The sequence below is a fragment of the Glycine max genome, chromosome 9 (genome assembly GCF_000004515.6).
Source record: "Glycine max cultivar Williams 82 chromosome 9, Glycine_max_v4.0, whole genome shotgun sequence".
Taxonomy (NCBI): domain Eukaryota; kingdom Viridiplantae; phylum Streptophyta; class Magnoliopsida; order Fabales; family Fabaceae; genus Glycine; species Glycine max.
In genome coordinates, this window is record NC_038245.2 from 47,878,236 (window position 1) to 47,905,784 (window position 27,549).

The window sequence follows — 27,549 nt, forward strand, 5'->3', positions numbered from 1 at the left end:
CAGGCAAATTAAAGGATATCGGGATTTCTTCTTCCATTTTTTTGAGTGTTTTAACATTGAAGAGAGAATGCAATATCAAATAAAAGGGAAGTTGGAATAATCAAATAATAAAAAAACGGGGAGTAAATCAAACTTCAAAGGAATATATTACCAATGAGAAGTTAATAAGCGGAAGAGAGAGAAGAATGAGTAGGTTATAAGAACACGAATTACCGTGACTCTGACGTAAAAAACATGAAGTATTACAAGTTTTGAATTTTTAGTTGATAGTTTAGTCTTTTGAATTTTTAGTTGATAGTTTAGTCTTTTCTAAATAATATACTAATAATATATCTAACAATAATATCAATAAAATTAATTATGTATTTTATTTTTTATAAAATTTTAAAACATGAATAATCATGAATATCATCAAAACTAAATAAAGAGTGTTATTTTATAAAATATATTATATTTAAATCATATTAGTTTTGATTCTTATTTAATAAGTTTTACATAATTACAATTACATTATATAACTATCCATGATAATTATTATTATTATTAATATTCATTTTCTCTTTTCTACATTTATTTATTATCGTGGTGCTTTATTTTCATACTTATCTTAATCGTCATTTATAATAATAGACTATACTAATATCGGTAAAAAAAAATAATTATAACTTTTGGTGGTGTATTTTGTGAAAAATTATTGTTATAAAATGAACGTAACTCACAAAATTAAAAGAGATGAATGCACACTTTTTATCTAAACGATGATCTGGTCAAATAAAGAAGCAATAATAACTTACTTCCTACATAATAACAAACCACTAACATGACAATAACTAAGTAACATAAAATAAAACGACTAATCCTAAAAACTTGGTTATACAATTAATAAAAAATATCAAACTAACAGGTGACTTTATCAACACACGGTGACTTTGCTTTAGTAGCTATTTGTGTAGGCTCCTTGAAATTTCTTACAAAAGTAGCTACTTTCTTTTCCACTTCTAATTCTAGGACTCTTTTTATCTATGAAAATAATCATTTGCTTGAAGGATGTTATACCTTGTTGGATGTTTGACAGTATCTCTTTAAATTCAAAGACAACTTTATTTATCTTATTTTCTACCGCTTCTAAATTAGAGTCATTGTTTGTTATCTCCGTTTCTTTCTATTTAATTAAAGCAAAAAGTTGTTCCAATTCACCAATTGATACATCCTTTCTTTTACAAATGATCTTTTTTTCCTTTTTGTCATTCTAGATTGAATGCTCAATGATATTATTCAATTCTAAACGAGCTTCATTCATAAATTGTGATTCAATCTCCAACTCCATCTTTTTAACCTCCAAGGCTTTAGAGGATGAAAGTCATTGGTCCATTTCTTTTGAATACACTAACGATGCTCTCTTCATGGTAGAATCTGCACTATTTAAAGCATTCGTTGTATGATGATCAAGTGAGATTATGCATTGTTCCTCAACCGCTGCATGATGAAAATGACCTAACCTTTTGTGCTAGACTTTTGTATTGTTTACAGTAATTGGATATGTTGTTTGCTCCTCCTTCAATGGATCAAATGAAAAACTTTTGCCTCTCATTTTTATATTAAAAATTTCCTTGTCATTGACATCTTTAATCAAACAATGTTTATCTTCAAAGATGACTTTAAACCCCTTCTCAATCAATTGTCCCGTACTTAGCAAGTTTTGATGAATCTTAGGTACATACAAAACATCATAAATTAATTTTGTACATGCACAACTTTCAATGGCTACAACTCCCTTTCCTTCAACAGTGATAAGATCACCATTGCCAATTCTAATTTTTGATACCTGTGATTTGTCAAATTCTCTTAAAAGCTCTTGATCATGTGTCATGTGGTTGGTATAACCATTATCCACTAGCCAACATTCACTTGGGTTGCTGCTTGTAAAACATGTTGCTACAAACAATTGCTGCTCTTCTCGTTGATATGCAGCTTCAACCACATTCTTTTGTTGAAAATTGCTTTTGTAAATTCTCACATGAGGCCCCAAATTGTTGCACTTTTCACACTTAACATCACGTCTTCTTTAGCATTTGAAAGGAGGATGACTCATTTTGTCACAGTGCTTACAAGGAGGAAATTCTTTGTTGTCTTCATTATGGTTGCTAGTGTTAGCTGCTACTTCTTGGGTGTTGAAAATTTTCTTCTTGTATTTCTTCCACTTGCTTTTCTCTCCTTAGTTAGTTTGCAACTTAGCTTGCAATGCTCCTTCCACAAAACCCTCAACCCTTATTTTTCTTTTTTGCTCTTGGGCTTGTAAAGCATTTACAAGTTCTGTCAAGGTAAGTTTTGACAAATCTTTAATATTCTCCAAGGATGTAATAGTAGCCTCAAATCTTTCAGGAACAGTCACTAATATTTTCTAAACTATTCTTGAGTCGAAAAAATTAGAACCAAGCAATCTTACTTTGTTAGTAATGCTAAGAAGCTTGTTAGCATACTCTTTAATTGTTTTAGACTCTATCATTTTCTACATCTCAAATTCTCTAACCAGATGTAGGGTTTGCATTCCTTTAATCCTTTTATCTCCTTCGTATTCATTCTAGAAGAAACTCCAGATTTCATATGCTGATTTGATGGTCATAATTCTAGTGAAAATTTCTTTTTGAGACAACAACAAACGAAGTAGCTCTTGCCTTTGACTTTCTTGCTTTCCTTTATTTTTGATTTTTTTGTCTGAGCTATTATTGGATTAGTTGGTAAGGGAAGAACTTCGTAGTCTTCCTCAACAACTTCCCAAAAATCATTTGACTTTCATTTGTCTTCATCAAACACAGGTGATACTAGTGTTGTGTATGGTGTTTTAGAATCCATTTATGAGATGAATTAAAGCAAGGTGTTTAAGCCTCTTTTTGTGATGGGTTTCACTCAAGGTCCTTAAGAAGAAGGTTCTAGATACCAATTTATTGTAAAATTAACTCACAAAATTAAGGGAGATGAATGCACACTTTTTCTATTGAATGATCATCTATTTAAATACAAATTTATTGCAACAAAAAAAAAAAGAAATAATATCAAACCACTAACATAAAAACTTGGTCAAACAATTAATAGAAAATAAAAAGCTAATAGACAACTGCTGATACATGTTCAACGATAATGTTAAGAATGCTTCTATTATGAATCTTTTTTTAAACTTATTATCATGTAGATAGACAGTTTATTATATAAAATATATTGTGTATTTCAATTTTTTTACATTCAATTTTCATTTATTTCTTTTCAAGGATGACTTATCTTTTATTTTTATAGTTTTTACAACAACTTTAAATGATAAACTATATTATGTATAATTACAATTGATTCTCAACGCAGTTGCTTAGTTCATAAATATCTAGTGACATATGAAATATTATATTTTGTGTTTTCATTTTAGAGGTTTTAATTTTACATTTTTTGATAATTTTATATTAATTTTAGTTTTAATTTACTATGTTCTACAGCATCACACTTAAATGTATATAATTATATCATACATCTAATTTTACGTGGAGACGCATGGTTCTGAACTAATTGTTATAAATAATACCTAAAATTTTGAGTTGTCCTAAACATTGGGGTTTAAACAAATCCAATCTCTCAATATAAAACCCAATGATCTCACCCTCACTCTGTTTCTGATTTCTCACTCTTCGTTTCTCGTTCGGTTCATCAGCGTGTGTCTCAGCCATGGCGTTTCCCTACATGGAAGCCGTTGTCGGTGAGCTCTTTCTTCTCTCTCTCTCTATTGCCCCCTTTTGCAATTCCCCTCCCCCTTTTCTCCTTTCTATTCTTTTCCACACTTAAAAATCAGATCTTTCGGCTACTGGGTCATGTTACTGTAAAGAAAGTTTTTATCTTTTTCTCCCCCTAGTAATTTGGGTTCCTAATGAATTTGCTAGTTTTTGAGTTTATCGTGTAATTCGACCCTTTTATTGGACTTCGGTGACGCGTTAATTGAAAGTGCCGTGGTTATTCAATTGAGGATTTTGAGTCCCCTTTTTTGCTTGCATTGACATTGCCATTGAACAATATGCATTTTGTGTTCTTGTTGTTTTAGGCATGGAGTTTTCTTTGAAAATGGAAACCCCTTTGGTTTCTGACCATCTACCAGTGTAGGGAATATAAAAGTAATGTTAATAGGCAGGGTCTTTCTCTTTCTTTTCTAGTTAATTATAGCTTGAGAAGAAGAAACCTAGAGTTGTAACTCAGTAGAATTTTAAATTGCGTTGTTATCCATGTAGCTGACCTCACATAGGGCTTTGTTGTTGTGGTGGTGGTCATGGATGTGTTGTGGCCTGATGCGATTGTAGCAGCATCTGAGATGTCACTGGTTGGAATATTAATTGCTTGATCTTTTGTATCTTGTTGAACTACAATTATTTGGTTGTATGTGGTGTAGATAACTTAGGATTAAAAAACATGAATGTTTTTATGCCTATACAATTCGGGGGTGTTTAAGCTAGGTTTATTAGTTGCTTGATCTTGTGTTGGTTCTTCACTCGGATGTTTATTAAAACATAGCTTGCTTGCCTCAATGACTTGGTGTGTTTGGTAGTATGAACAACTTCATAAGTATGTCAAATTGGATGGATGTAATGGAACATGTTTGGCAGTGATTCATGATGTCACGCAGCTCTTTTATTGTGGAAACTTTTGTATGTTGTTGAAGTAGTAAACTGTTGTAACTAAGTGCATATGTATAAATTAGGGAGAAAAACAGACAACAACAACAAAGCCTTATCCCACTAGGGTTGGGTTTGATCTATATGTGGCAAACTATAGGTCTGCCTACACAGAGGCAAAAGTGAAACTGATAAACTGAAACCCAAATCTCGATGCATCTTAATACTCACTGTTGCTGAGATTTAGCCCCTGAAAATTTGAAAATAAAATATAGGATTTAACTGTTCCATGTTTTCTTCTGATCTATTTTCAGGATTTATGATATTAATGTACATTTTTGAAACTTACTTGGATGTGCGACAACATAGGGCCCTCAAACTTCCTACTCTTCCAAAGACTTTAGAAGGTGTTATCAGCCAAGAGAAATTTGAGAAATCTAGAGCCTATAGTCTTGATAAAAGGTTTGTTCCTGAATATATGTGAATTTCTTTCATTGGATGATGCTATCTTATTCTCAAGGTTGCTTCTGGTATATTTTTTTCATAATTGTGTATTTCTGTTATTGTATCTTGTTAGCATTTTTACAAATTCCTTTTTTGTTGTTCAGCCACTTCCATTTTGTTCACGAGTTTGTGACAATAGTGACAGACTCTACAATTTTGTACTTTGGGGTATTGCCCTGGTTTTGGAAGGTGAGATTTTGGTGTGGTATTTATGATGTACAAACCCTTCTTTGCCAATTGTAAAATTGCTATTTGATGTCTATTGATTACAGAAATCAGGAGATTTTATGACAATAGCTGGTTTCAATGCTGAGAATGAAATACTGCATACCCTTGCCTTCTTAGCAGGGCTGATGATTTGGTCACAGGTATGCTTCTGACATAGTAATGCTGAAGTTTTATTTTTTGGAATATTTTTTTCTTTTTTATTACTTTTTGGGTTTTGGCAGATAATGATAGTGCTAGCTTTTTGGTGCTTCTGATAACTGTGCATTTGAATTATCAATCTAATATCTACATTTTAATAAACTTTATTGTGCATGACTACCTATTGTGCAGATAACAGATTTGCCCTTTTCTCTGTACTCAACTTTTGTGATTGAGGCCCGTCATGGTTTTAATAAGGTTCATATTCTTCCATCAAATTCAACCATCTATCTGTTATTTCATCCATGTTTTTAGTTCACACCATTTTAGTTTGATTTGACATCTCATTTTTGTAATATTGATAAGTTTTGCTGTTGTAAAATTCGTATATTTGTGTCCTACTATCCTTATGTTTTTATCTTCTATTATACAGCAAACACCATGGTTATTCTTTAGGGACATGCTTAAAGGAATTTTCCTTTCTGTAATAATTGGTCCACCTATTGTGGCTGCAATCATTGTAATAGTACAGGTAAAATCTTCTGCTATTTAAAATAACTATCACTTTAAAACTTAGCTTGATATTTGGATTTCCTAGCTGTTCTTGATTTAGAGTTATTTTTGGTTTTGATTTTCTATTTTAATGTTCATGTGAATTTTGGCAGAAAGGAGGTCCATACTTGGCCATCTATCTTTGGGTTTTTACGTTTGGTCTTTCTATTGTGATGATGACCCTTTATCCAGTACTAATAGCTCCACTCTTCAATAAGTTCACTCCAGTAAGAATTTCTTAACTTGATATTTTAAAAAAAATACATATACCATATTTTTTTATTTTAGTTTTGGGATAATTACATTGAATTCTTCCAAGGTTAGCACTAATTACACTTAGACTCTCCTCTGTTGGGTATGGGGCTGACAAGGAGGTTTCAGGAGAGGTCAAGTACTCAAGTTGGTAGAGGTTGGTGCAGGCAGTGGTGGTGTGAGGATGGGATGATTTAGAGCTTGGCTTGGATGAGGAACAGTCTGTCTTGGTTTTGGGAGAAGCATCCCAGAGGAAGGGAACAATAGTCTTGTTGTGTTTTTAATTTTGGAAAAACTAGAAAAAAAAAAAAAAAAAAGTCACATGTTTGTTTTTGTGTTAATGCTTTAACAGATCAATAACTGCTGGGTTAAAGCTGTAAACATAATTAGCAAATTAACGGGGTTGGGTTGGGTGGGTGTAGTAGTAATTAGTGCAAATCGAAGGGGAGATCAGAGTAATTTTTCCTGCTTTTTTTGGCTACACTTTAATTCTTTATCTTTGCGCTCATGATATACTTGATAACTAGCTTCCAGATGGTCAACTCAGGGAGAAAATCGAGAAACTTGCTTCCTCCCTCAACTATCCGTTAAAGAAACTATTTGTTGTCGATGGATCCACAAGATCAAGTCACAGCAATGTAAGGAATATCAATCTCCTGTAAATTCAAATCCAATACAGTTACCCTTCATGCTACTATGCATATTTTACTCTCAAATAGATTAACTTTATTTGTATTCTTTATTATTCCCCCTCCTTTGAGATTTAGTAAATCTTGAGATGGTTTCTTTCTCCCTATCTGCACGCATGCTGAGGATTCAAATCTATAGAATTTTGTCACTAACCATAACAGTGATTTTTTAGGAAATGCTAACCCCTCTTAATTTTCTTCTGTTTTGTGTGCGTTTTCTTTTATTGGCCTAGGTGTTAAAAGCCTAGCTGTCATTTATCTTTTATTTTAATCCCTTGAGATGATTATACTTTAGCAGTCATGTATCCTCACAGTCACAGATTTATCTATGTTGGTTAATAGTAATATATAACAAACTGTTTTGATAAATTTTATGGTATGGCATTGTTTTGAAGACTGCTCCTTCCCTTTCAGCCCAAATTTAAAAGGGGATATGGACATCCTTATAGTCAAATGCATATTTTCTTTTAAACGACTTTTATATTGGTGTTGATCGATCAAAGCTGAATAGCAGTGGAATAGATTACAGAACACAAAGCACGTATACAGCAGGGAGTCATGTACTTGTAGGATTTTTTTTTTTTTAATTTAAATTACATGCTCAAATTTTGTCATGCTTTTGTTGATGGAATTATAGGATTGCTTTTGACGTCACTCTGTTATGGAGTGGTTTACATAGCTTGTGGTTTTTCAATATTGAGTTGCTTAGGGTATATTGTCTTTAAAAAACTCATGAAGATGGCTTATTAGGGCTGCTGTTTATTTTTGTGTCTTGCACTACTTCTGGTCCTATATATAAGTAACAAATGGTATTTTTCTTTGGTTCTAATTATAAGCAACAATGATCAGTTTTCAAACTTATTCAGATTTAAATGTCTTTTATATCTTAATTTATTGCTAACTCTATTTACTAGACACCCACTCATTGGACTATGAGTATTAACATTAAATGAGACCATCACTTACAACATTTAAACTTAAGGGCACTTTTGGAATAAAATTTAAATATATGGTAGTATTAAATGTGACCACCACTTTCCTTGATCCTGATTTGTATTATATTGCTTATATATAGGACCGGAGGTAGTAATATTTAGTTGGATATGTGATCACTCTTTGACATTTGCAAAACTTTTCTTTATTTGAAATTTCTTATGTCTTAAAAAAAGGTATAGAAAATAGTCTTTCATATGTCATTTTTATCTCCAGTTTGTAAAGTTGCTTGAAATAATTTATCTATATATATTGCAGGCCTATATGTATGGATTCTTCAAGAACAAGAGGATTGTCCTTTATGACACATTAATTCAACAGGTTAGGAATTACTACTAACTGTAGAGATTTATTTTGTCTTTTAGGTTGATATACAGTTCTTGTGTTTTAGCCTTTTAGAAGAGCTTTATTTCTGTAAAATTCATTATACTCTCAAGTGAATATTTGCAAATGTTTGTACTATTCTCCCTCTCCCAGCTTTCATTCAACGAGATGCTACATACATTGTAAAATTTCTATTTTGAAGACTAGACTAGGGTTGGTTTGTAGTCGAAGCTTATGTTCAAATTGATTGAGGTGACTGAATTTGTTGTTCCACGTTTAACTTTTACTGAATTAATGAATATCCCATGTAATGGTTGCCTTGCCTATTACTTTCGGATATATTTTTTATCATTTCATATATGTGCTGCTTCTCTTTAAAGTTTAAAATACTGGCATAACATGCATCAACCCAAACTCTGATACCAATTGATGGAAAATTAAGAAACAAATTGATGTACAATTATACCATGTTTATAACAACTAGTAATAATTACAAGAGGGATAGAGAACGTGTACCTGAAGAGGAGATGAAATTAATCATTATTACCTCAATTGAATCATGAATATTGAATGAGCAAGAATATATTAGTAGTTTATGGTGAGTGTCAGAGTGTCCATATCAAATACTCAATTTGAGAAATGTGTTTTAGTTATGACTGATCCTTACTCTTATCAAATGATGTTATACAGTGCAAAGACGATGAGGAAATTGTTGCTGTTATTGCCCATGAGTTGGGACACTGGAAGCTCAACCATACTGTGTACACATTTGTTGCTATGCAGGTTTGTGCAATAGCATTCCTGAACTGAAAGTGAATGCTAGATTGCCTCTATATTGATTATTCATGATAATGGAATATTTGTGGTTCACTTTGTGAAGGCATCAAGCATGACATCACTGAGAACTTATTACCATTGCATTTGATGATGTAACTCTGTAAACAATACCTCATAGTTACATTCAATTATAATTAAATGTTTAATGGAAAAAGGCATTGCAATATTTGACTATGAGATTATTTGTAATGCTTTGATATATTGTTGTAGATTCTTACACTTCTACAATTTGGAGGATATACACTAGTGCGAAATTCAGCTGATCTGTATCGAAGCTTTGGGTTTGATACGCAGCCAGTCCTCATTGGGCTCATCATATTTCAGGTACTTTTCAAAATTATGGTCTTTCCATCTAAATAAAAAAATGTTTGCTTGATTTCTATTGGATGTACATCTTGCTGCATGGGAATGTTTCTAAGTTGTGTCTTGATGACTGGTTGGTCATGGGTTTGAATATGGAAACAACCTCTTTGTATATGCAAGGATAAGGGTGCGTAAATGACCCTTCCCCGTACCTTCTCATTAGCTGAATTGAATGGTTTTGACTTCTATTCTCCTGTTCAATTGTTTTAATTTTAGAGCTTTGTATCATTGCATTGGTCATTCAAACATCTCAAAATGTTCATGCAAGGGGCATAGTCTGTTGCACTATACAAACCTACATAGCAAATGCTATGCCCATTGGAAACATCCGGGATTGTGCTTTTGGGAACCTTGTTTAGTTACTAACTTTTAAACTCATTTAGCTTTACCTTCTCAGATATCCCCTTCTACTGGTAAAAAATAAGAGGTTTATTTGACTTCTTTAAATTTGATCTTTGCTATTGGGTGCCTTAAAACACTACTGTCATGATGTCACTAGGAGTGATATTTGGGTAGTTTGCACAAGTCCAAATTTTGAGCCTCCATGCCATTATTCTTTTTCATAGTTCCTTGGAAGATTTTATTTACAAAGCACTTAATATCCTTTTCACCTGGATTTATTTGCAGCATACTGTAATCCCACTTCAGCAATTGGTCAGCTTTGGTCTGAACCTAGTCAGCCGATCATTTGAATTTCAGGTTACTTTCCTTTTCTTCTCCTTTCATCTCCCTTTGTTGAAGTGTGAAGATGGATTAGTGGAAAATAGCAATGTATTTTGTTTACAAATTATTCAGTCCAAATACATTGCCATTTTCACCTACCCTTTTTAACTACAACTGAGAACACCTGTCCTTTTGACTTTGTTTATGTTTGTCATCCTATGCAGGCTGATGGCTTTGCCAAGAAGCTTGGATATGCATCTGGATTACGCGGTGGTCTTGTGAAACTACAGGTGACATTTTATTATCTGTGCTTGCATACTATTATTTTCCTGGTTTGACATAGGCCTTATTTGAATAAATTTCACAGTAAATGCTTATAGTAGAAGAAAATTAAAAGGTAAAATGAAATAAATTTCTTCCACGTGTTAAAATCAACTTATGCATTTAAATTTTTAAAGAAGCTCTCGTACCTATTTTTTTCTCTAAAAGCAGAGATGCACGAATATATTTTGCTTTTTTATTTTTTTTCTCCTGTAACTTCTTATTGAAAAGTTTGTCTAGTAGGGTCATACTTTTATCTAACTACATCGATGCAAATTTTGGCGAGATCACTGATTCTTGGTTGCTTTGTGGATGTATTTTCAATTTTCACTTTTTATTCTTCCTCGTGTCATTTTGTGCAAGTAGATTTTGTTTCTGGTGATGGGAAGTAAAATGCTCTATATCTGCATTTTCAGGAGGAGAATCTGTCAGCTATGAATACAGATCCTTGGTACTCTGCTTATCACTATTCTCATCCTCCCCTTGTTGAAAGATTGGCTGTGCTGGACGAACCGGATAAGAAGGAAGACTAAGCAAGTAACTTAAAGATGAAGAGCTGCAAAAATTGGCTATACCCTAACTTGCTATGATTTAGTGCTGCAATAGCTGTAATATCTCAAAAGGTGACATGTTTATGTAGCTTAGGTTTCAGTGATCGTGTTTTGGTCCAGGAAGATAAGATTACGATAGTGAAGACTAATTGGGACAAAGCAAAAACGTAGTTTTACGTATCTCTAGATGGCATTTTATTACTCTGCTTTGGTTTATGTCCCACTTTTGTTTTTGTCGATCTTCTTTCTTTCATACTACATTTAAAAAATGTTGACCTTTTGGGATTAAGAGTAAAATACATTCTCTTTCTCTTCATAGATGAATGTTTAAATTACAAAGTAATTTTTTTTTCCATAAATGACTATTAAAAGTTCATCTTAATATATGAATGTTTAGATTACACAAGCCATTTATGGATAAAAAAAATTATAGTTATTTCTATATTTTAAAAAATTACTCTTCCTTCTCATGAGGTATTAGTGTTAAGTGTATTTAGTACAAGTACGCCTTTAAAAACTTTTTTTTTTTCCAATCTCTTTGCAACTTTAGAATTATTGATAATTTAATTTTAAAAAATATTGATAACTAATTTTGAATATCTACTCCCAACTTTGAGGCTTTAGAAATTAAATGAAACTTTCATTTGTGTTTTTGGAATCGTTTAGTTTGTGAAAGTATTTTTTTTATTTTCTACTCTTTTTTTGGTGAAGTTTCTAGTTTAAATATGCAAGAAATATTGACAATTAAAACAAGAGTTTTTTTTTTTACCGTTTTAAAAATATAAAATAAAGTAAATAAGATAAGTGTTTTTATAATTACAAGTAAAAAAAAATGAAATAGATCTATTCTTAAATTAAAGAGACCTCGAAACAGAGGAAAAAAAAAGCGTTTGGAGTCTCACCATTATTAAGAGGGTGTTTTTGTTTTATTTTATCTTCTAAAAATATGTAATTTTTAAAATTAAAAGTTATGTAATTTAAATGTCTTTTAACGGAGACAATTGTAACAATTCTTACTATATGTTTTTAAATTTAAAAGTGAAGTAAATGATTTCCTGTGTATTATATTTTTTTAAACGTCTATATTAATCTATTCAAACATGGAAAATTATCAAGTTGTAATATAATTTTCTCCAGCCAACTATTTTACTTGGACTGAATTTGTTGGTCGCTGTGCTCTTTCGTGTTATCGTGTATATCACGAGGATTCTTTAACACTTTCTTATTCGTTTGAGATTACGTTGAACCGATTTTAATAGAATTTACATTATTAACATTTTGAACGTAGTTAAGATATGTATTTAAAATAATTTAATTCTAGATATTATAATAAAAACAGTAATGAAGTTATTAATATTAGTCAAACGTGCTCTTTCGTGCCTATCACGGGGATTCTTCAACACTTTCTTATTTGTTTAATATTATGTGAATCGATTTTAATAGAATTGACTATATTTAATTTTTAAACGTAACCAAGATATGTATTTAAATTAATTTTAATTGTAGATATTATAATAACATATCTGTTACGATAATAAAGTTATTAATATTAGTAAGATAGGCATTAAATTTTCTTGTACGAATTCTTAGAAATAATAACTTCTCGTTATGGGTATCTTTCATTAGAATTTGTTGAAATGTATATCAAGTGTAAAATCGGTTATTATATAATATATGAATTCTTAACTTAAACTATTTTTTCTTGTCAAAATTAACCAAAAAAATACAACGACGTAAGGTCCGTTTTAAATGCTTAAGAATCCTATTATTAAAGTAAAATAAAATTGTTAAAGTTCTTAAATCTTAAGCAAGGGTATCAACTTTATAAGAAATCCGTGAGATTTGTATTAACAGAAAGGATATGAGTGTCATATTGTTATATAAACTATAGAAAATATGTACAAGACTAAAATAGGAAAAGACATCCAATAAAAAATTGTTTAATCTTGAGAGTGAGAATGTAATTAGCCAAACAAAATTTGGGAAAGGAGATAAGAGGTAAAAGACACGAGGATAATATTTTGTTCACATAGAAGAAGAAAAAGGATCCAACTCTTCTAAAATAAAGAACTATACTTTGAGGATAAAGTATATAAAGATTTGATTGTGTTTCTGGCATCTATTGTTTGATTCACGAACAACTTTGATCTTTCTATTTTTAATTGCTCACGTTATAATTCTTATCTTTCCAATTGCTCAAATTCAGTTTCTCGCTTCAAAATTCTATTCAATAATTAACAGAGGCACGGTGCATCATTAATTTGCATAATCTAATTTTAATTTCTCACATTATAATTCTTATCTTTTCAATTGCTCAAATTAAGTTCCTCACTTCAAAATTATATCCAATAATTAACAGAGGCACGGTACATCATTAGTTTGCATAAAACATTTAAATAAAAATATAATGTAACAAAAATCATCTTTTTCTCTGCTTTCTTTAAAGATAAACAAACATGTGGGTAAATTAAAATAAGTTATTTCAAAAATATGTAGTTTGAGTATTGAGTATATAACTATTATAAATAATTATAGAAAAGATTAGATAATGATGCTATTTTTTCTCTTAGGTTAAAGATTATGAATATCTCTTAATCCATTGAATTAAAAATTAATTCAACTCATGATGGTGGACAGTCATTAATCCAAGAAAATTTTACACAACTGTATTAAATACTTGAAATTATGTTCTATAAAAAAATCATGTAAATATATAAAAAAAATTAAAAAAATTATAATTTAATCATGATTTAATTTATCAAAGCACTTTCTAAAATCCACTTCACTTATTTTAAAAGAGTTAAATCTAAAAAATAATTATCAAGAGTACAATTTTCTCTCTCTCTCTCTAATCGTGAGAATGTAGCTCTCCTTGTCCCATTGGAAATTCCCTTCTGTGGTCCATAACTAAAGAACTCAACGTCCTTTTTTATTTTCCTAATCCATAAGCACTCAACCTCCTATCTACTTCCCTTTTAATTCCATAAGTTCTACAATGTACTTTGTGTTTTAATGTTTCACAAATTCAATCCAAAAGGACCTACCCCACTTATGTCCTTCCTACTCCCCTTGTATTTTTCTTCCCTAGCTATTATATTTTCCACCAATCCAATGCATCAAACTTTAGTGAGGCACTCAAGTCAATTATATGAATAATATACATAGTTGCAACAGTTAAAAGTTCAACGGCTTAAAACCCTCATGCTTTCTATCCAACAAATTATTATCAAAGTCATAATTTAGAGATAACCACATGTATATAATATAAGAGTGAACAATATTGCAAGACTCAGGTACCATGTTCTTTAAGAAAGGCCAACTGTCACAAGACAAAACTACAAACAAAATGGTTTTTTCAAAATCGCATGGTGCATTATGCTGTCTAAGTGCTTTATTTTAGTACATTTTTGTGGCTTTGTCAGGATACACTACACTCAAATATTTAATTATTTAGATTCTAAAGATTCTTGGATGCTTTCTATTTTGTGGTGCCAGGAGAACAAGTTTTTACAATCATTATATTATGCGCTTCTTTTCTTTTCTTTTTTCCTTCCACCTTGTATAATTATAATAATAAGTTAACGTTGTTTTCATATGGTGAATATTTAATTTCTTGATTCAATCATGCATTCTTAACCGAAAAGAAAACTCCAAAACTGTTATTCGTATTGGCTAAGTCATACTCTGATTATCCTTTTCCTACTGTAACAAATTTTCCACGTTTTCCAGTAATTGCATAGGGGAAGAAGCTTATAATTCATGTATCTGATCACGTACACAAGTACAAGTTCAATTTTTTTTTATCATTGAATTAATAATTGGTTTAAATAACATAAAAAATCAATTACCCCGTCAAATCATGGTAATATTATATAAAGCAGAAACAACTATTTATTATTTTACCTTTATCATAAAATTATAATTCATTATTTCTTACTACAATGTTAATTTAAACACATATAATAATTCTTTTATATGCATGGAACATTACATCCTTACATTTATCAAAGTGAAATTGAATTTTGAATTCTCAAACTTTGTGAATTAAAAAACAAGATTGAGAGAGGATATTCCATAAAAAATAATCAATCAAATTCTCTAACAAAATTAATAACCAATAAAGTTGATAAATATGACCTACAAATTATTAAAATAAAATTAGTATACATGATTGATATAAAATATCCTTATAACATGTTATATTTAATAATAAAATGTACTTTATAAATATACACGAATAGAAATATACAATATATATATATATATATATATATATATATATATATATATATATATATAATTTAATTATACTATATATTACTATTATGTGTGACTTGTAAAATTTAACACAAACCATGTGAAAATAAAAGTAACATGATATATTCTTATTGTAAAATTTAGGCCATGTGTATGTAGTTTCTTGTGGTGGATACTATATGTAATATGTATATGGTATATATTTTCTGAGCAAAAAAAAAAGAAGGTTAATGAATATTAATTTCTTAAGTATGTTTGTGAATTCATATTTATAATAATGACCACGAAAACATATATATGCTAAATAAAACCATTCCAAATCAAAGAAACATAATTTTCTGATCGATGTTTTTGGGTTTTTGGTTGCATCACTTTATTTATGAGACGCCTCAAGAGGAGCAAACATTATGAAAATATCTTACACATTTGGTCTTAAGATAGTTGAAGTGTCATCTCTAAGCAAGGATCAATACAAAGATTTTTGTGTTACATGATATAGCTGAAATCTGCTCCAATTAATTAAGGTACAATGTCCCATCCACCTACCCCGTTAAAATGAATCCCAACAAAAAGTTTTTTTCTTCTTTTTTTTTTGGTCAATAAATGTTCGATTATTTTTTCCTGTGATAGATATTTGCAATTAATGATATAAAACTGAAAGACTAGTATATTTTTTTGTACAGAAACTGAAAGATTAGTATGTTGCATAGTTTTTCTTATCAAGTTAGTATGTTGAATAGAATACAAGTGACAGATCCAGAAAATTTTTTTTGTGAGAGTAAGATTTATTTTTTTATGAGGAAATTTTTTTATTCTATTAAATAAAAAAAAATTACTTGTGGGGGTAATTAGCCCATAGCCATGCAAGTGCATCCGCCACTTAATACACTAACATTTTTTAGTTGAGAAAAAAATGTATGCTTAGAACTGAACTTTTATGCACAATAGTAAGACATTTTACCGTGTCAAATGATAAGAAAATAGGATTAATATGACTTTTATAATATTTATTGTAAAAATAAATAAATTTATTATAGATAACATATTGTGATTGCTTTTTTTAGAAGACATAATGTGATTGTTAGAGAGTACAAAAATCATTTACATATTGGTAATGGTGCATACATTATTTTCTCTTTAAAAAGACCCACGTAAAATTGGCTGAATTTAAAATAAATATGATAAAAAGGCATTTGTCTTAATTTTCTCTTTTTTCTTTTCAAGTAATAATAAGTCTCTGGCAAAAAAAAAAAGTAGTCAATAGTGCTGAATTAGATACCTGAAGCTGAGTCAATGTGGCACATTGCCGTAGTTCGGATTTCACAATTTTGAACGTTAATGTTTCTGTTTGTTTCATTTTCGTGAAGCTTCTTTTTTTTGGCTTTGTCATTTTGTTGGAGCCTTCTTCCCCATGTCGACATGTTTACGTCTTGCATGATTTTACGGATGATGTCAAAGAAGACTCTTATTAAAAATGTTAGACTACAAAATATTTATTATAATAAGTATATAAATATCATTTACTATTATTTCTTAGAAAAAATATTAAATATTCTGAAAGTGTATAAACTTATTTTACATTATGGGTACGTCAATATTAAACTTTTTTTTTATATATTTTTATACAAATAATTTAAAATACTTAATGAAATATTATAAATATTTCATAATTAATATATCCACGTGGGTAAATGAACTAGTAGAAAGTTGTACTAATTTAATTAATAGTTTTAAGTTAAAATATTGATAGACATTCATTTTAAATATAAAAGTTTTTATACAATCAATTAATAAAACCATTTTTAGTATAATTGATGAGGAAATTGATTGATTATTATAAAAATAACATATATATATATATATATATATATATATATATATATATATATATATATATATATATATATATATATATATATATAGATGCTTAGAAATTTTTTAATACTAATTCAAGGTAAATTTATTTGACTTAATCTAAATATGATTTTTTTTTGTTAGGTCAAATGTTACAAATATCTTTCAATCTACTAATTAAAAGATTAATCTTCGTTTACCATGCACGATTGTCTATGAATCAAAATAATTTTACAATATACAATTTTATTCATTAAATAAATTATTTTTGAACACAACATATTCTTACAAGATTACATCAACATTATCAATTACTCTAAATAGGATATGTGAAACTAAAAAACAATTTAATAATTTAATGTATTTAGAATATTTACTATTTAATAAATTTTTTATATTTAAAATTATATGTATCTTTTATGAGATATAATTATATTTGAGTTAGATAAAATTATTCTTAATTTAAAACTTTTTATTTCACACTCAACTAATTCTCTTATTTGATTTCATACATCTTGGAATAAAATTCTTCTTCGAAGAACAATAAAATCCTACCTTGATTTCAAGTGTTCTTATTATAGCATTTTGCCACTTTCTGACTAGTTCCCCGATTGCTAAAATGAATAAAGTGTTATGTATACTTATTCTCTTAATTTTTTTAATGCAATATTATTAAAAAAAATAGGAAAAGAATAAAACGTTCCTCTTATCTGTTGTTGAGTATTATTGTATGAGAAACGAAACAGGATACAGAAGCAAGAGGCAGACTTTCCTCAACACTCTTTGCTGGCCTCTCTCTCTCTCTTACATAGTGCTCAATTTCCCATTGTTCTCACTCTCCACAATTCTCTTCTCTTTCTTCTTCAACTCCATTCACAAACGGTGCCGGGAAAGTCCATTCCTTTTCTCAATTCCCCGGCGAAACAAATGCGACCCACTTTCTAGAACCTCGCCGCGTGCCGGAAAGTTCACTCCTTTCTCACTTTTCCGGCGTACCATTACCCTCTTTTTTTTCCCGCAGCAATGTCAATCTTCGACGGAGCTTTCATGAACACGCAACTCTCCAAGCACACTTCGATCTTCGGCCTCCGTCTCTGGGTCGTGATCGGAATCCTCATTGGAGTCTTCATCGTCTTCACGCTCTTCCTCCTCTCCCTCTGCCTCGTCTCTCGCCGGAACCGCCGCCGCTCCGTCGCCGTCCCCGGCTACAAGGTCACCGGAGACGCCGACGCGGCGAAGGACATCCACACGATCGTGCACCTTCCCGGGCCCCACATGCTCCGGCCGGTGGCGCCGGAGATCCACGTGGAGATGGGGAAGAAGACGGAGCACCGGGTGGTGGTGCAGTGCGATGGGGTTTCGAGCGAGGAGAGTAAGGTGACGGTGGGGAGTGGGTGTGAAACGACGTCGTCTTTTGGAAGTGGGAGTGTTGGTGGGCTTGGGCTTGGGTCTGGACCTGGGCTTGGGCCTGAGGTTTCACATCTCGGATGGGGGAGATGGTACACTCTGAGGGAGCTTGAGGATGCCACTGGAGGATTGAGCCCTGAAAATGTGGTTGGTGAAGGTGGCTACGGAATTGTCTATCATGGAGTACTCAATGATGGTACCAAAATTGCTGTCAAGAACCTCTTGAATAACAAGTATGCCTTTTTTTTTTTCTTTGCAATTTTCTCTTAATATGCTTGGTTTTCACATGAATTTAGTGATGACAAATTGAGTTTAATATGCACGCACCAAGAGTTTGAGTAAATTGTGTATACTTTGAGATATTGTCATTCATTACAATGTGTATGTTATGTATAATAAGTTTGTTGAATTTTATAATAAATATCTTATAAATCAACAATGATTTCTGATTGGTTGACAATATAACCAATAATTTATAGAAATTAAACTCAGTTTTTATACCGTAAACCAATCAAGAATCATTGTTGGCGTGACTTTTAAGGTAATAATTATGAAAAACAACCAGAATACCATATATGATGACACTGTAAAAGACATTATATTATGAGTGTATGTATTATTTATTGTAACAAGTTAGCTGTACTACCATTCCTTTTCAATTAGTCTTTGTTGCAAGTTTGATGCTTTGTTTGGATTTTTGAGTGGTCTTCTTCAAACATCTCTAAAAAAAAATGAACTGTCTAAGTTATTTGTGTATTATTTATAACTTTTTCTGTTTAGTGTGTATCCTTTTCTGTTATTGATGTTGTGTGATGAGTGTTCGAATATTTCTTTCTCATGGATGAGATGCAATTTCAACCTTGTATGAGCTGGCTTTTCTTAACTTGGTTCACAGATGATGAAAAATTCATTTATGATTTTTTGACCTTGTGTTGCCCGTTGATATTGTGAATCTGGGGAAGGACAAAGCAAATGATTTGTTTTTTGTCGTGTCCTATTTGGTAGGCAAACAAGTTTAGTAAACTTTTGCTTGAAATACTAGTTATAAATATTCAGTTGCCTCTATTATAGTTGAAATGATTTAGACATGTTCGTTATTCTCTTCAATGATTGTCCTGGTGGCAACCAACCGTATTTATCCTTTGCTGTGATATCAGCTTTTTGTTGTAGGGTACTGTTTGCTTCTTTTACTTTAAATAGTATTTCTGCTTTTAAATTTTTTTTTTGGTGTGTTATCCTTGTCTGATATTGTTAGAAGTTATCCTTTAAGTGAGTCACTCGTGTGAAGAAAAGAATCATTTTTTTTATCTCCTTGTTCCTATTCTACTGAATTGATAATGTTTCATTTATCAGGAGTTTTTCACTCTTATTTATATCATTTGATTTTTCTATCACTTCCTCTTATTTGATTATTACATGTTGCTATCTAGTGAAGTTTTCGTGGTCCTGGTCTTGTATTTGTCTTTCTCAGTGAAATAAATACTTCATGTTTAACTTCTTTTCAGGGGACAAGCTGAGAAAGAATTTAAAATAGAGGTAGAAGCAATTGGTCGAGTGCGACACAAAAATCTTGTTAGGCTGCTTGGATACTGTGTTGAGGGAGCCTACAGGTATTGATATCTTCTTCTCTTAAAAACTAAATAGAAAAAAAAAATTGATGCTATCAATTTTGTTTGGTTTGACATGATGTGAGATCTGAAGTGTGGTACTGTTTTCACAGGATGCTTGTGTATGAGTATGTAGACAATGGCAATCTAGAGCAATGGCTGCATGGGGACGTTGGAGCTGTAAGCCCTTTGACATGGAACATACGGATGAACATTATATTGGGAACTGCAAGAGGGTACCGTATTTGTGATTAATCTTCATACATTAAAATCTCTGATGATGCTTGATTGTTTTGATAACTGTGCTTTTTGTTTATCTTTTCAGATTGGCCTATCTTCATGAGGGTCTTGAACCGAAAGTTGTCCACCGAGATGTGAAATCAAGTAACATACTTATTGATCGCCAATGGAACTCCAAGGTTTCCGATTTTGGACTTGCTAAGCTTTTGTGTTCTGAGAATAGTTACGTCACAACTCGAGTGATGGGGACATTTGGGTTAGTATGATTAAGCTAAGCATTCTCCTATCTCTCTTACCAAATTATAATTAGTTCAAGTTCCTGTATGATTGCAATGTGTAAGTGGTCCCTAATGTTTAAAGGTCAAAAGATATTGATTCTCTCCTTTTTTCTTTTTCTGTAGTTATGTTGCACCAGAATATGCATGCACTGGAATGCTGACTGAGAAGAGTGATATTTATAGCTTTGGGATACTTATCATGGAGATAATCACCGGAAGAAGTCCTGTTGATTATAGTAGACCGCAAGGAGAGGTTAGAGGCCCTCACCAATAAAAGACCATAGTTAACATTTATGCTATCTTCTCTCTTTTTTGGGCTAACTATGCATGTTGGAACAATTACAGGTTAATTTAATAGAATGGTTGAAGACTATGGTTGGGAATCGAAAATCCGAGGAAGTAGTTGATCCTAAGCTCCCTGAGATGCCATTTTCAAAGGCTCTTAAACGTGCTTTGTTGATTGCTCTTCGGTGTGTTGATCCTGATGCAACAAAGAGGCCAAAAATGGGACATGTGATACACATGCTTGAGGCAGACGACCTGTTATTCCATACTGTATGTTCTTTTTACCTTCTTAAATTTTACATTATAACTTGATTGGAATAAAAGCAATCAATGTCTTTCAACATTGCTATGATGTGATACTCACTTAAACTTTTTTTTTCTTCTTTCCTATCTATAGGAACAAAGAACTGAGGGAGAGTCTTCCCGTTCCTATCAAAGTGAGCACAAGGACTCAAATTTAGATAAGAGAACAGGTGGAGGTGTCATTGATAAAAGTGAAGATGCTAGTACTAGATGGAGATGATTACAAGCTGATAATTTAATAGAACTACGTGCTTAGTTTTTGGTCTCTATCAGTTTTCCAATTCTTGTGTCTAAGTTAATTTTTAAAAATGAAAGTAGTTTCTTTTTTGTTTTTTTATTATATATTATTCCACTACGTGCTTTTTTGTTCTTTATTATATAGTTTTCCACTGTAGTTTCTTAACTATCTATAGTTTCTTTTCTGATTCGTTATTATAAAATAAAAATATTTATGGCTATCTGTTTAAAGGACAATGTTAGATAAGCATTAAAGAAAAAGGGTACCCCCTTAAATAAAATTGAGCAAGTTTCCTTAGGCTCATACATTTTGGATTTTAGTAATTATCATGGTCCTTCATAAGATGATTGGATTGCTTAGCGTTTTGAGTGTAAAATTGGTGTCCCCACTTTAATATGCTCAACTCATTGAACAGACCCACAATCCAGCTATCTAGAAAGAAGCAATTAGATTGCACCATCATTGCCAACTCCCCATAGTTGGATGCTTGTGGTAAATGGACCTGTTCTCATTGCCGGCTATAACCATTATGAAGTATCAACTTATTTTGTCAGATACTTTTTGTCATTTTGCCTTATAGATTACTCCATTCTACAAGCAGGCAATGAAATAGTAGCACAAGGAAGTCTTCCGTGGATTTGGCTATTGGTTTAGTCTTAGCTATCTAAACTAATTCAAACTTAGTCCATAGAAGCTCAATAGCCTACACTGATTAGAAACTAATACACTCCTTATTCATCATTACATATTTGCAGTCATCAATTTTTTGTTAGTTTCTTATACTACACATATTACACCAAGTCGTATAAAAAAACCACTTATAAAGGTACAAACATCTTGATTCTCTTCCATGTTACTCTATTAGTTCCCTCATGTACTTTTTACCTTTACCCTTGTTTTGGACCAAAATTTTCACCAAACTACAAAGTTCAGATCGACAAATTGATTAGGCCATTACAACCTTTGGAGACCTAGCTTGATCATATGCATTAGGGGCCTGATGTTGGCTTGATTAAGAATCACCAAAGCTGTCAAAAGGCCCAGCTAAAGCATAAGAGATTCTTATACAGTGTAAACGAATGAACTAAATGCAAAGAAGACAGTGTGAAATGATATTCTTATTCTTATATATATGAGTGCTAGTAACGTTTTTGAACATGTTCTTTATTATTAATTAAATCTATTGGAAACTACAAAATCATGAGTAAAATGCATTAAATAAGAAATGAGATTCACATAATTTTGTGATTTTTAATAAATCCCAATCAATAAAAAAAAAAAGTGTATTCAAATGAGTAGTATTTACTATTAGCCTTTCTCTTCCTATAATCTATTTGTAACATGTTGGAATTGAATGGTCGGGGGTGAGACAATGTGCTTAAACTACCCCACCTTTTATGCTTACCACGTGATGCTTCCAGTATAGATAAGGATAAGCTCCTCTGGTATTGACTTTTTTCTTTTTATAGAAAAAGACCTCTTTTACTTTGATAACCTTTTATGCAATACTGTTTGTTTTGATGTTGGCTCAGTACACTCAAATGAGAAACTGTAATAGGGAACTGTGGAGCAAACAATTTTTAATCACCAGCACACGAATAACAAACACACTCATATATCTGAAAATGCTATGTTAATTGTTTGTTGATTACCGATTAATGAACTAATACCATATATTTTTTGTTATAAAAACAAAATGTTATACATTAATTAGTCAACAATGGATATACGTTGTTAATCTTGCTCATCCTCTTGACCTGAAAGTCATGTGTAAGATACTGTGTTATATTTACATGTGACATTTCCCAATCTCATTCGTCCTGTATATTCGTTGTTCTGTTCTGATTTTTCTTGCTTTGCTTATCATTTACATAACCTTTCGAGCATCAAAAGGGCAACCTAAATTTCCTAATAAATATTGGTAGCATGGTTCAGATAGAAGCACCATTATTTGGTGAATACTCTTGGGGGCAGAGTGGAATAGACATTTGAAACTTATTGGTTATTCCTCAAAAAAAATAAAAAATGCTAACCCTTGTTTGAGGTGCTACAATTTGCTGACAAATTCATTCATTGTAAGGTTGAAGGAGCGTGCACTCATGTCATGTGATGTTTTAATGGATCGTTAATGAATTGCCTTTTCTGCTAGGTCATGTACAATTAACATTTTGCCATATTGTCTTGAAAATGTCTTCCTATTAGAAGTGGGAGGAGATTCTTTTACTAAAATGCTCTAAACAAATATCCAAAAGAAAAAGGAAAATGTTTTTTTTAACTATTTTTCAAAATGTATTTTAGTTGAATCACGTGGTAATAATAGATGTAATAATTTTAAATATTTTTACAACATCTTAGAAACCTTTTAATTTATTAAACAAGGAAAAAATTAAATGCATTTTAGGATACTATTTTTTAAAAAAATTTATTTTTATTGTAAACGTTTTTACTAAATGGAATGGGATAATATGGATAGATTTATATTATAATTTTTAATGATTTTATATTGTCGAGAAATAATGTTTGGCGCGAGAGAAGAGAGTAACAAGACGATCGTTGTCATCCTTAAATCCTGTGATTTGTGGTGCTTGTTGTTAACAGATCGTGCATATTCATGATGTAATGTTTTGGGCGGGAAAAGTTTTTAAGTCATAGGGCGTTGGAGTATGGTCATGTGAGAGATAACTGAATTTGGTAACATTGGCCTCAGATGGCTCATCGAGCCCAAAACAAATATTTTGTTAAAATAAAAAATAAAATATAATTAATTGATTTTTTTTATATAGACCATAAGTGTTTTTATTACAACTAATTTTACTTGAGTCGAATATAATTATTATTATAGATTGTAAAACTCATAATTCAAACTCAAAATCATTAATAAAATTAAAATAATTTCTAAAATAATTTTGCTGCAATTGATTTTTGTATGAACTGCATGATTTAATTCATTGATTTTAATGACATGTTTTAATTTTAGTCTCATATTTCATCATTATATCTTATATTTAAATAAAAGTCATCAAATTCATATCGAAGCTATTAATTTTGTTATAATAAGTAGTATTAATCAGACCTTGCCACACATTACATTATATAGCGCAAGCGCATAATTGACTATACTAAATATGGTTTTTTTCTTTTCAAAGATTGTGTTGAATTGATAAAAAAAAGTTTAAGGAAAATTGAAACAAAATATTTATTTAAGAAAAGTAGAACTAGTGAGGGACAATAATTATTACGTTATATGGTTTATATATGCTGGACATGTCTTTTAGTGCTATAGTTCTATAAATATTAAACCTTCAAGTTGAATTGTGTATGTGTGTAACATTTTTTTCTAAAATTCTTGGGAGAACATGTTTGCACACGTGGTTAGCTGTTCATCATTTTCATTTGGCACTAGAGTAGTAGGAATGCCAAATTTTTTCTGCATCTAAACAAAATTTTATAAAGTTTCTTGCGATCAAACATAATTAAAGCGATGCCTTCAAGAAACTACTATTCCATATACTCATTCATTCATTCATCATATGATCGTAAATAAAAAGAAAATGAGAAGTTAGCATGACGTGTGGTTCTTGTTATGTATATTGGTAGAAAGGGATTCATGCCTTTCTTTTGAGCTCTTTTAGTGATGGGGTATTTGATATTTTTATGGGAAAAAAGTTTAGTGTTCCATGCCTAATTCAGTTCATGCCAGCTATTAACGCTTATCTTTTAAGCTATACCACGTTTCAAAACATGAGTGCTTGTTCCGGCTCAAATGCTCCAAATTAAGGTACTTTTTTCTACTCATCTTTGCTTAGAGGTGGAGATAAGGAGACATCCTTACTAAGAGGAGCAAAGAATATTTCACACCCTGTTTGGTAAAGGATCATGTATGTTTGTGGACAAAGATGACTTAGGACCAGAATTGTTGTTTCCGGGAAATGTAGAAAGGGACAATATTTCTCAAAAAGGGAGTGTAACTGTAAAATTGTTATCTTAAACGATGAGAATATGTATCATAAGGAATCTTCTTAAAAGAAAGCTAAAGTTATTTGAAAAAAAAAGAGAAGAAAATTAGTTATATACTTATACCTCAAAAGTAAGTTGATAACTGAAATTGGTGTTCCAATATAAATTAAATCATTTTAAACTATCGAATTGATTGGACAAAATTATAAAAAAAAATCAAACCAAAATAAAAAATTACATTTTTATTATTGTTTGATCTAATTTTTGTTTGTTTTTATTGTGAAAATAGAAATCAAGCAACATATTATATTTATATTGCTTTTTCTTTTATATCCTTATATAATTCTCATCATCACAACTCAAGTCATGACTTAATTTTGAATATGATAATAGATGATTTTATAAGTGATGAATATTTTTGAGTTATATTATGTTAAATGTGATACAAATCATATAATGATAAGTGATGATAATAACAATTAATGAGAATAATAATAATAATAAGAGTTGTAGTCACGTAATATTGTAGTAGTCATGATGACAAAAATAAAGCCGAATCCCTCCCGTCACACACAGATTAGTCACGCGACTCACGCATATAGCTAATTTTTATGGCTCGATTTGTTTTCTTGCAGAGAAGGTCACATATTTTACTTACCATGTGAATTCTCTGTCATGATGTCTTCTGCATAATCGATGAAATCTATTTTCTGGTTATTTGACTTGGAAATGGAAGTGATGATGTAATTTAGAGGAGACATCTAAGGCTGATGCATCCTACGTTAATAACCTAACAATCAAAAGTGTTCTGTGGAGTGGGCCCCACTCTCTGACGTTTCTTCAACGGCCATTTCATTGGGCTTAGCACATTGGTTTGGAAAATTAATTTTCATTTTTATTTATAGTTGTAATAAATTTATTTATTTATTTTATAATTTTATACAAACTAATAATAAAAATAAACTTTATTGTCTAATTTTATTATTTTACACAACGTTTGAAAATGACCAAAAAAATAATAAAGATACCATATTTATAGTTAAAATAAAACTATATTATATATGGATTGAAAATTACAACTTTTTTTTTTTTACATTTTTTAATAAATAAAATATTTCTTCCTTAATTTTCAGAATGGAACTGCCAATCTATACGAACCGTTCGATTAAAATTAGGAAGCGAAACGTGAACCGTTCAGTTAGCCGTCCGTTGAGATGAATCATGTTGCAGATAAGCTTGCCAAATTCCAACGCTCCTGCCTACAATTTTTTTAGGGTTAATTACAAATTTGATTTTTTTTTAATTTTTTAAATTCATAATTTTGATTTTTAATTTTGATATTTAGTTTTATAAATGTGTAATTTTGATATTTTTGATAAATTATGAGTATTAGATATTTAAATTAATTATAAATTAAATAAAAATCATTAATTTTTAATAAAAGATTACTAATATTAATGTAACGTTAGTATCGATGGAAACATTACATGCCACCGTGAAGTAGAGAAAGTGTTTACGGAAAAGAATAAGAATATAACATTGTGAAAAATTAGAATAAATTTTTTTTAATTCAATTTTTTTAAATAATTAATTTAATAACTCAATTAATCAAAATTATTTGTTTATAATTTATCAGAAAGATTAAAATCAGTTATTTATAAGATTAGAGAAATCAAAAGATACAACTAAAATTTAGAAAGATCAATATCATAAATTTAAGAAACTAAAAAGATTAAAATTATAATTTATTTTTTTAATACTACTATTACTTTTTTTTTTCTTCAGAAATACCACTACTAAATAAACATTATATAAGCCATGCGGGTCTAAATTAAAGAATATCACTAAATTATAAAATATTATAATATAAAAATAAATTTTATTTTAATTTATAGAGTGAATTTAAAATCATTATTTTTAAGTATAAACAATTAAATTTTAAGGAAAGAAACATAGTATAAATATTAGAGAGTGCAGTACTACGATAAGACTGAAAATATTTTGGGAAAAAGAAATTCTGACAACGTGTTATTAGGTCAACAAAAAAATGATTAACGAAATAAAT

The 27,549-nt window shown here is 30.5% G+C and overlaps 2 protein-coding genes across 2 annotated transcripts; both read left to right on the forward strand.

The window, feature by feature from the left end:
• Nucleotides 1-3,529: 3,529 nt before the first annotated feature.
• On the forward strand, nt 3,530-11,238 carry LOC100799658 (CAAX prenyl protease 1 homolog). Its single transcript, XM_003534494.4, has 14 exons — nt 3,530-3,739; nt 4,958-5,105; nt 5,252-5,336; nt 5,420-5,515; nt 5,706-5,771; nt 5,947-6,045; nt 6,179-6,292; nt 6,845-6,955; nt 8,258-8,320; nt 9,014-9,106; nt 9,371-9,484; nt 10,151-10,222; nt 10,411-10,476; nt 10,924-11,238. Exons 1-14 carry the CDS (start codon nt 3,709-3,711, stop codon nt 11,038-11,040), a joined length of 1,275 nt encoding a protein of 424 aa, XP_003534542.1. The 5' UTR covers nt 3,530-3,708; the 3' UTR covers nt 11,041-11,238.
• Nucleotides 11,239-17,889: 6,651 nt separating this feature from the next.
• On the forward strand, nt 17,890-21,629 carry LOC100800724 (probable serine/threonine-protein kinase At1g01540). Its single transcript, XM_003534496.5, has 7 exons — nt 17,890-18,809; nt 20,082-20,186; nt 20,297-20,419; nt 20,509-20,679; nt 20,825-20,954; nt 21,047-21,256; nt 21,384-21,629. The coding sequence occupies exons 1-7, from the start codon at nt 18,193-18,195 to the stop codon at nt 21,507-21,509; spliced, it is 1,482 nt and encodes a 493-aa protein (XP_003534544.1). The 5' UTR covers nt 17,890-18,192; the 3' UTR covers nt 21,510-21,629.
• Nucleotides 21,630-27,549: the final 5,920 nt, after the last annotated feature.

What these genes read in the sequence shown, in the direction of transcription:
- LOC100799658 (XM_003534494.4), top strand. Translation starts at nt 3,709, where the DNA reads ATGGCGTTTCCCTACATGGAAGCCGTTGTCG. An exon ending in CTACATGGAAGCCGTTGTCG is followed by an intron (nt 3,740 to 4,957) that starts GTGAGCTCTTTC and finishes ATCTATTTTCAG; the next exon opens with GATTTATGATATTAATGTAC. An exon ending in GGCTGATGATTTGGTCACAG is followed by an intron (nt 5,516 to 5,705) that starts GTATGCTTCTGA and finishes CCTATTGTGCAG; the next exon opens with ATAACAGATTTGCCCTTTTC.
- LOC100800724 (XM_003534496.5), top strand. Translation starts at nt 18,193, where the DNA reads ATGTCAATCTTCGACGGAGCTTTCATGAACACGCAACTCTCCAAGCAC. An exon ending in ATATTGGGAACTGCAAGAGG is followed by an intron (nt 20,420 to 20,508) that starts GTACCGTATTTG and finishes TTATCTTTTCAG; the next exon opens with ATTGGCCTATCTTCATGAGG. An exon ending in ACGACCTGTTATTCCATACT is followed by an intron (nt 21,257 to 21,383) that starts GTATGTTCTTTT and finishes TCCTATCTATAG; the next exon opens with GAACAAAGAACTGAGGGAGA.